This window comes from Ichthyophthirius multifiliis (genome assembly GCF_000220395.1).
Source record: "Ichthyophthirius multifiliis unplaced genomic scaffold scaff_1120509250132, whole genome shotgun sequence".
Taxonomy (NCBI): Eukaryota; Ciliophora; class Oligohymenophorea; order Hymenostomatida; genus Ichthyophthirius; species Ichthyophthirius multifiliis.
The window spans coordinates 15338-24043 of NW_004087059.1; the positions used below are offsets into that span (position 1 = coordinate 15338).

Below are 8706 nucleotides of genomic sequence, written 5' to 3' on the forward strand. Positions count from 1 at the left end.
TACATAGTGTACTCTAAATTTAAGCTTAAAATTATATAATGATTTGTTAAAAGTAATTAATGAATATTTATATAAATATAAATATAAATATAAATATATAAATAATTAATATAAATATATATATATATATATATATATATTATATACATATATATATATTATTATTTAATAATTAAAATGAATTATTCTTAAATTTATTTAAAAAATTAGAATTTACTTGATTAAGAAAATGATAATTCATATTTTTCAAAAATTTAAAAAGAAGAAAAAAATATTAAGAATTATAAATTCGATAAAGAAGTAAAATATACAATTTAATAATATTAAACAAAACATAAAAAAGTATACATTGAATTTATTTTAAGATAATTAAACATAATTTCCATAAATAATAAACTAACTAACGTTTAAATTAGAGGAATATAGAAATAATTGTCAATTATATTAAGAAGAAATAAGTATACTGAAATAAAAAAATACTATCTAAGAAAATGAAAATAAGCAAATTAAATAGGAGAATAGTCGATTTAAAAGTAAAATAATAGAAATAGAATAAATTATAGATGAAATGATTTATGAGTAAAATTCAAAGGGCATCCTTATGGTAGAAAATGAATATTTGAAAAGCGATATTTCTTAATTATTAAACATAATAAGCTAATTTGGAGAATATACTGATTTTGTAAAACAATGTAGAGAAAATGATATGATATATTTAGGAAATATAGTCCAAGATATAAAAATAAAGGAAGAGAGAAAAAAAAGGGTAAAAATACATAGGCAAATAATGAAAAAGAATTATGGGCTCCTAAAGATGCTTTAAAAATAATACTTTAATTATAAAATAAATATAATTATTAATTAAACTAATGTTTTATTGAAGAAATTATTTACAGTTTTAATAAAATTTATTTAAATATAGAAGACAAATATAAAAATAAAGCTAATTTATAAGTATAAAATCTAAAAAAAGAAGTTAATAGTTATAAAATAAAAGAATAGGAAGAAATATAATATAAGTATATTTTTTTATTTTATTTTAATAAAAAAAAATAATAAAAGTAATGAAAAAAAAAATAAGAAGAATTTGTGTAAGAATGTTTTAAAAAAGTAGACTAGTATGAAATTGCATTAAAAGAAAAAGAAAAAACAATAGAAATATTAGAAAAATAAATATAAATTTAATAAAATAATAATATTAATTTAGAAAATATAACTTATTAATAAGCATAATAAGAGTTAGTGAGTTAAATTTAATAATAAATTCATATTTTTAATTCCGTAGTTTAAAATATGACTAATCAATTGAATAATAATACTTAAAATAATAATAATAATAACTTCTAACGTGTTTTAGAAATGCATAAATGGTTTTTTGATAATATAAATAAATATAGTATTTAATTAATATAAAAAATAGAAGAAATAAAAACTAATTTATATAATTAAAATATTAATAAAAACATTTCGAATACCTTTAAAAAATAAAATTAAAAACAAGATTATAATTCCTAATAAAACTATATGACTAGAACACCTAATCATCATTAAAATAATTCTTAATATTTTTTTGATAATAATATGACACCTAAAAATTGATTAATATTATATATATATATATGTTTTAGTATTTTTTTTTTTCTATATATATAAAATAAACTAAAAAAAAAGTATTTTATAAGAATATTAAAATTTTATTATTGTTAAAAAAAAATTCATTTTGATATATCTATTATATATTATAATATAATATATTTTATAATTATTTAAAGCTTTTTTTAACTCACATATTTTTATTTAAAAATTCAACTAAATCCAATAATTCTTCTTATTTAATGTTCAATTAATGAATATTATCGTTTTTATAATACATAAAAATATTAAAAGATTTCTTAACATAATAATTTTAATTTATTGTTTATAGTTATTTATTATCAATATATAGTTTTGCTAATTACTAAAATTTGTCACAGATTAGAAAGTTAATTGAAATTATTTACATTCATCAAAAATTTATCATTTTAAAAATAAGCGAAAAATGAATATGAATTGTTATTTACATATAAATATAATTCATCATAATTTTAAAATTTTAAAATGACATTTCCTTTTTATATTTTGTTCTCAATTTATAAATCTATAGATATTTTTTTAGAATATTACATTTTTTATTTTTAGAAAATAATAAATTATTTATAAAATATATATTTTTATATTGATAAACTAAATCAATATAAAACATTAAAAAAATAAGTGAATTATTTGCTTATTCATATATAATATTTATAATAATATTCGAAAAAGCTTTATTTTTAACTATATTACTTAAATAATACAAAAAAATAGTAAAGGCTTTAATAATTAATTATCATAGTTTATTTTCACGAAGACTATTTTTTACTTATGTTAACTATAAAATGGAAGATTTTTTCATGTTTTTATAAAGAAGGAAACTATTTAGTGTATGATTTAATTAAATTATGGTTTTTTATTTATAATACGTGTTTATTAAATTATATTTTTATTAAAAAAATACTTTTTAAATTTTTAAAATTTTTAAAAGAAAAATATTTTATTTTAAAAATCTTTAAATATTATTAATTTTTAATATTTAATTTTTTTTATAATATATTGATAATATTTTTTTTGTATCAAAAAATTATATTATAATATATTATTAAATTTTTTCCTATTAGTATTAATTTAAAATTAGTTTTTATAAAGTTAAAAATTAAAATATTTTTTTAATTAAAATTTTTAAAATATTATTGAAAAGTTTATTTATTAATATAAAAATAAAATATTTAATATACAGTATTATTACATTATTAATTAAAAGTAATAAAAATAAAAAAATATTGAAAGAAAATAAATATCTTATTTTTAAATAATTAATAATATTATTGTTAAATTTATAAAGACTTAAAATAAATATGAATTTATTATTATAATAAATATAAAGGAAAAATAAGGTTTATAGAATTATAATTTCAATTTGACTTTATAAAAATAAAAAGGTATTATAAATATATTTAAAAATAAAAATAAATATAAAAATATAAATATAAATATAAATAAAAAATAAAATAATAATAGTTAAATTTATAAATAAATATAAATATTTATAAATTTATATATTTATATATATATTTTTTAATATATAAATATTTATTTAGATATATTTTCATAAATAAATTGTTTATTAATTTTTTTTCCATTATATTTTTATTTATTAAATAATTTTTAAGATAGTTATAATTTTTATTTATTATATAGTTAAAAAATAAGTTTTTATAAATAAAATAATTATTAATATACATATTATTAAATTTAAATATAAATCTTTACAACTTATATTTATTTATATATATATATTAACTTTAAAAAATTAATATCATTTATTATTAATATTTTCTCTTAATTTTAAAAAAACATTAATAATTTATTATTTATAATAAGAGTCAATGATTTTAAAATATTTATTTTTAAAAAAGAGAAATGTTTATTAAATAAATGCATCTTAAATGAGATATATTTTTATATTTTTGATTTTAAAAATTACAATTTAAAATTCATCAATTGATTTTATAAAAAACTAATTTTATTTTTAAAAACTTTATTACTTTTACATTGATTAGAAATTAAAAACTGAGAAAAAATATATTTCTTATTAATCTTTAAGTATATTTATTTTATCCAAGCAATCCATAAACATATATAAAGTCGGATAAATTGTAATTATTTATTCTATGGGATTTTTTTATTTAAAAATTAATCTAAATTATCAAATTGTTTTAAGTAATTTATAATTTCTTATGTCTATTATATATTTTTGTAAAAAAATACTATATTCTGTTTAAAATAAGATAAGTTTTCATATTTTTATTCGTTTTATAAATAAAATATTTTTTCCTTTATATCTTATATATTTTTTTGTAAAAAAATTAAAATTTCTTTTTAAATAGCTTGGCTTTTAAATAAATATTGTAAATCATTTTTTTTTTATTAAAGTGATTTTTTTTATTAAAATGATTATTATTTTTATTATTAAAAGTTTATTTTTTTAATTTTAAAATATTATTTTTAATCATCTTAATTATTTTCTTCTTTTTCGTTTGATAATTCATTTAATAATTATTATTTTTTATCTTCTTCAATATCATTAATAAATAAAGATGATTAAATATTTTATTAATTCTCTTATATTTATTAAAATTATTCTTCACTACTTATGCTTTGAGATGTTTAGAAAATAATATTTCCATAACTATTTTTTCCTATATTACTATTATTATTAGATTATTATTAATTAGTATTTATTATTTATTATTATTTATTATTTATTATTTTATTAATATTTTAAATATTAGAAAATTATAAATATTCTTCTTTAAAAATTTCTTAGTTTTTTTCAATATTTTCGAGTATTTTTTCACATTCAATATTAAGTTTTTCTAATTATTCAATTAATTTTTCTAAAGGAATTCTATCTTAAGGTTTTTTTTTTAAACAAAGAGATATAATTTCACCAATTTTTCCTTTGACACTTTTTTCTTAAAGGTTTTTGTAGTCTTTAAATTGGAGGATTTATTCAATCACTTCTTAAGTACTATTGCCATAAAACAAAGGGTAAGGGGTAAGACAAAACATTTCATGAAAAATACAGCCTAAACTCCAAATATCAACAGATTTATCATACCCCTTATCAAGAACTATTTCAGGAGCTATATATGTGATAGTACCTAGTGATGATTTTAAAAGCTCGCTTTCTTTAAAGTAACGAGAAGTACCGAAATCAGCTATTTTTAATTCCAAATTTTAAGCTAAAAGTAGATTTTCGGGTTTAAGGTCTCTATGTATAATATTCTAAGAATGTAAAAAAGAAAGTCCTTTTGCCATTTGTATAGAAAACTACAAACTTTACATAAATGGAATTTAAAAATTATTATTTTATAAAAATTTATATAAATCGCACATATAGAGTTCTGTAATTAAATAAAAATGATTGTTTAATTCAAAAATTTCAATGATATTTATTATAAATTTATTTTTTTCTTTTTAGAGATTTTTGGAAATTTCAATTTCTTTAATTAATTATTTTTGGGAAATTTCGTCTAAATTAGATTTATTATTTTTACTGATTTTTATTATTATTTCTGTAATATTTTAAGGGTTTTATGGATCTTAGTGTTCTCCTAAAAATGTTTGGCATATTTAACCGTCGTATATTAACTATTTTATTTTATATTTTATATTTTTTGGACTTATTATTTCAGGAAATTAGTGTATATTTTTCATTTGTGCTCTTTTTTTTTTATATTTTTATAAGTATTTTTTCTTTTTTTTATTGTATAAATATATTTTTTTTATATTATTAATTAATATTTAGACTAAATTGTAAATTTTATTATTTTATTTTTTATTTCATCTTTATTTTATTTTTATTTTTATTTTTTTAATAAACTGTGATATATAATTATTTTTTTAATATTTTTTCATATATAAATTATATATAATTTTATATTATTAATATATATAAATATATTTTTATTTATAAATATAATTTTATATAGAAATATCTTATAATATTTTTAATTTATATTAAAAATAAAAAAAATATATAAAATTCATACTTAATAGAAATATTATTTAATTTTTAAATTTTTTGATTTAAATTCTTAAAAGGTAGCTAAATTAAAATTTTTGTATAAAAATATATTTTTTTAAAAATGTAAATATAAATAATTATAAAAATTATTATATAATAATATTAATATATATATATTTATATATTTAAATAAATATATATATATAATATATTTTTCTATATATATTTATTTAATATATTTATATATCTATTTTTATATATATTGAAGCGAAAAATTTATATAAAATAATAAAAAAATATAATATAATGCAAAGTTGGGATTCTGAATTCGACATACCAAAAAATAACAATAATTAAAATACTGAAAAAAAGTTATAAAATAAACCAATATATGTTGAAAGTAAAAAAGAAAATCCTTTTTTAAAAAATATAAAATGTATTATTAAAATCAGAATCTTAATAGGAAAAATCTTCTGAAAGTATCAGGCGACCTATGTTTTTTAACAGTAATAAGGATAAACCCCCATAATAATAAAAATAAGAAGAATAAAAGAAATAATAAGATATAATATAAGAAGCCTAAAAAAATCAAGAAACATTGAAAAATAATACAGGCTTAACCCCTTAAAATTGCACAAATTTAATATACATAAGAAGCAAATAAGGAGTATATAGTAGTAATATATTTTAATAAGGCACTGATGAAGAAAATAGATACTTTACAGGATCAGCAGATCAAATGATATAATCATAAGACCAATAATACATAGTAATAACTTAAGATATAGGAGTAACAATAGTAAGTACATAAGATAAAAAAATAATTTATAAAAAATAATTTATAAATATAAAAACTGTCTATTTGAATGTATTTTTTTTTTTAAAAAAAAAATATAAATTAAAATAATATAAAAAATAGTTAAAATATATATAAGTAATTGATCATATAGATAATAATAAATACATCCTATTTTTATATTCTTTTCCTGATTTTAAGCTTATAAATTAATGGGAACATAAACGTTTTATAAAGGAAAATGTTCCATATGTGAAGTTTAATTAAGGAGAAGAAAAAGCTTTTATTTATAATTACAATAGTGGCTTTTTAGAAGTAATTAATGTAAAAAATAACGAAATAATATAGCAAGCTGAAATGCAAAAAATAGACTTCTTTAGTCTTTCTCCTACTCACGATTATGTTGTTGGATGTGCTCCAGAACATATGATGGGCTATGAAAAAACTTAAGCTAGACTATAGTTTTACAATTTAGAGAAAGGTAAAAGAGAAAAAGTTAAGAATGTTGAAGAAGCTTAAGAAATATCATTAAAATGGTCCCCAGATGGGAATAATGTATGTATTTTAACCTAAGCTATACATGATTAGACTGGAAATTCTTATTATGGGTAAACTATTATGCTTTATTATGCTTTTAATTCGAAAAAATTACTTATTATTCCAACAATTGAAGTCAATATTTATATTTTTTTATATATATAATATTTTTTGTTATATATATAAGGGTCCTGCTCATGATTTTGCTTGGAATCCTAATAGTGAAGATTTTATGATTATTTCTGGTTATATGCCGGCTAAACCTGTTTTATATACTTCAAAATGTGAACCTATTTTTTAATTCGGAAATACTCATAGAAACACTATTAGATATAGTCCAAACGGAAGATTTGTACTTATTGGAGGATTTGGAAATATATCAGGAGACGTAGATATTTGGGATTTAAAAAATTTATAAAAAATAGCTAATTTTAAAGCGGCAACAGCTTCTATTATTGAATGGGGAAAAGATAGTAGAACTGTAATATTATTTTCTTATATATATATATATAAATATACGTTTATATTTAATTAATTAGATTCTAACTGCTGTTGTGACTCCGAGACTTCGTGTAGATAATAATTTTAAGGTCTTTGGATTTAATGGAGATTTAGTTAATTTCGGAAACTTTACACATACAGAACTTTATGATGTTTAGTGGAAAGTTTAGGAAAAAGTTGGAAAGGAAATTAGTGAAGAGGAAATTTAGAAAAATTGTTAGTAGTTTTTAAGCAAAAATAATTAAGGGTAGGCAAAAACAGGAGGAGGTGGAAGCTTTGCTGCAATGCTTAGAAGTGACAAGGATGATAAACCTTCGAAATTAACGGGATAAGAAGAATGGATTTTAAAAACTAAGGAATAAAATAAAAAGAAATGAGAATTTTTTATTAATAATATATTTTTGATAATTTGTTTATTTATTATTAAAATTAGTTTTTGTAAAAAATTAAAAAAATAAAATAATAATATTTAGAGAATATAAAAAAAATATAAATTTTTCATGTATGAATATCCTATTATAATATTTTTTTAATTTAAATGTGATAAAAAATTTATGTGTATATTTTTTTTAATTTTTATAAAATTAACATTCATTTATAATATTCCCAATTTTCTTCTTCTTCCATTATTTCTTCTAAAGTTCTAGTTTCTCCCATATATCTTTCAGGCCATTCTTCAGCATATTTATAATTAGCTTTAAATATATTAATAATATATAATATAGATTTTTTTTAAAAAAATACGATCAGCATAAAGAACTTTTTTCATTGATCGTTCTAAAGTAGGTTTATAAGTTGCACCGTAACCCCAATTTCTAAAATATAATATAAAAAAATTAATACAAATATATAAATATATATATTTTATAATATATATATATATATATATATATATATATAATTATTTATTTATATATTTATGTTTATTTGTTTATTATTTTATTTGTAAAATACCTTTTATTTATTTAAGCTCTTTATTCCCAAACTTAATCTGAATCTTTTCTAATATCTTTTGTTGCATTTTTACCAAAAAAGTAATATCTATCAAAAAGCCAATATCCGTAAATTGCTCCAGCAGCTAAATATAACTTTATTTTTTTAATAATATTATTTTTTTTTTTTTTTTATTTATTATTTAATTTTGTTTATAATATTATAATTTTTTTCGCTTTATGTTTTTTTTTTTTTCTATTATTACAGGTCTAAATCTTCTTAGCCACCATACATTAGTTTCAACAACAAAATTTGTATAATGAAAAACCAT

The 8706-nt window shown here is 15.7% G+C and overlaps 3 protein-coding genes across 3 annotated transcripts, besides 31 other annotated features; 1 reads left to right on the plus strand and 2 right to left on the minus strand. All coding sequences in view use genetic code 6, as the record gives it.

Annotated features, from left to right (window-relative positions):
- The first annotated feature begins 63 nt into the window (after nucleotides 1-63).
- Nucleotides 64-159: a microsatellite.
- Nucleotides 69-158: a microsatellite.
- Nucleotides 75-176: a microsatellite.
- Nucleotides 177-1142: 966 nt separating this feature from the next.
- Nucleotides 1143-1216: a microsatellite.
- A 499-nt stretch (nucleotides 1217-1715) lies between these two features.
- Nucleotides 1716-4899, minus strand: IMG5_049800 (protein kinase domain protein; the record flags this gene model as incomplete). Its single annotated transcript, XM_004037481.1, has 2 exons — nucleotides 1716-1729; nucleotides 4437-4899. The coding sequence occupies 2 exons, from the start codon at nucleotides 4897-4899 to the stop codon at nucleotides 1716-1718; spliced, it is 477 nt and encodes a 158-aa protein (XP_004037529.1).
- Nucleotides 2171-2215: a microsatellite.
- Nucleotides 3022-3122: a microsatellite.
- Nucleotides 3023-3130: a microsatellite.
- Nucleotides 3034-3095: a microsatellite.
- Nucleotides 3098-3167: a microsatellite.
- Nucleotides 3109-3172: a microsatellite.
- Nucleotides 3130-3174: a microsatellite.
- Nucleotides 3135-3196: a microsatellite.
- Nucleotides 3140-3182: a microsatellite.
- Nucleotides 3222-3275: a microsatellite.
- Nucleotides 3989-4047: a microsatellite.
- Nucleotides 3996-4085: a microsatellite.
- Nucleotides 4015-4085: a microsatellite.
- Nucleotides 4281-4359: a microsatellite.
- Nucleotides 4288-4348: a microsatellite.
- Nucleotides 4289-4348: a microsatellite.
- Nucleotides 4289-4354: a microsatellite.
- A 408-nt stretch (nucleotides 4900-5307) lies between the features above and the next one.
- Nucleotides 5308-5387: a microsatellite.
- Nucleotides 5388-5401: 14 nt separating this feature from the next.
- Nucleotides 5402-5456: a microsatellite.
- A 36-nt stretch (nucleotides 5457-5492) lies between these two features.
- Nucleotides 5493-5539: a microsatellite.
- Nucleotides 5511-5601: a microsatellite.
- Nucleotides 5531-5579: a microsatellite.
- A 157-nt stretch (nucleotides 5602-5758) lies between the features above and the next one.
- Nucleotides 5759-5871: a microsatellite.
- Nucleotides 5774-5865: a microsatellite.
- Nucleotides 5872-6051: 180 nt separating the features above from the next.
- IMG5_049810 (hypothetical protein) lies at nucleotides 6052-7819 on the plus strand (the record flags this gene model as incomplete). Its single annotated transcript, XM_004037482.1, has 3 exons — nucleotides 6052-7076; nucleotides 7129-7422; nucleotides 7481-7819. The coding sequence occupies exons 1-3, from the start codon at nucleotides 6102-6104 to the stop codon at nucleotides 7817-7819; spliced, it is 1608 nt and encodes a 535-aa protein (XP_004037530.1). The 5' UTR covers nucleotides 6052-6101.
- Nucleotides 6424-6454: a microsatellite.
- A 214-nt stretch (nucleotides 7820-8033) lies between the features above and the next one.
- On the minus strand, nucleotides 8034-8706 carry IMG5_049820 (hypothetical protein; the record flags this gene model as incomplete). Its single annotated transcript, XM_004037483.1, has 4 exons — nucleotides 8034-8137; nucleotides 8187-8257; nucleotides 8397-8530; nucleotides 8641-8706. The coding sequence occupies 4 exons, from the start codon at nucleotides 8704-8706 to the stop codon at nucleotides 8034-8036; spliced, it is 375 nt and encodes a 124-aa protein (XP_004037531.1).
- Nucleotides 8288-8359: a microsatellite.
- Nucleotides 8565-8605: a microsatellite.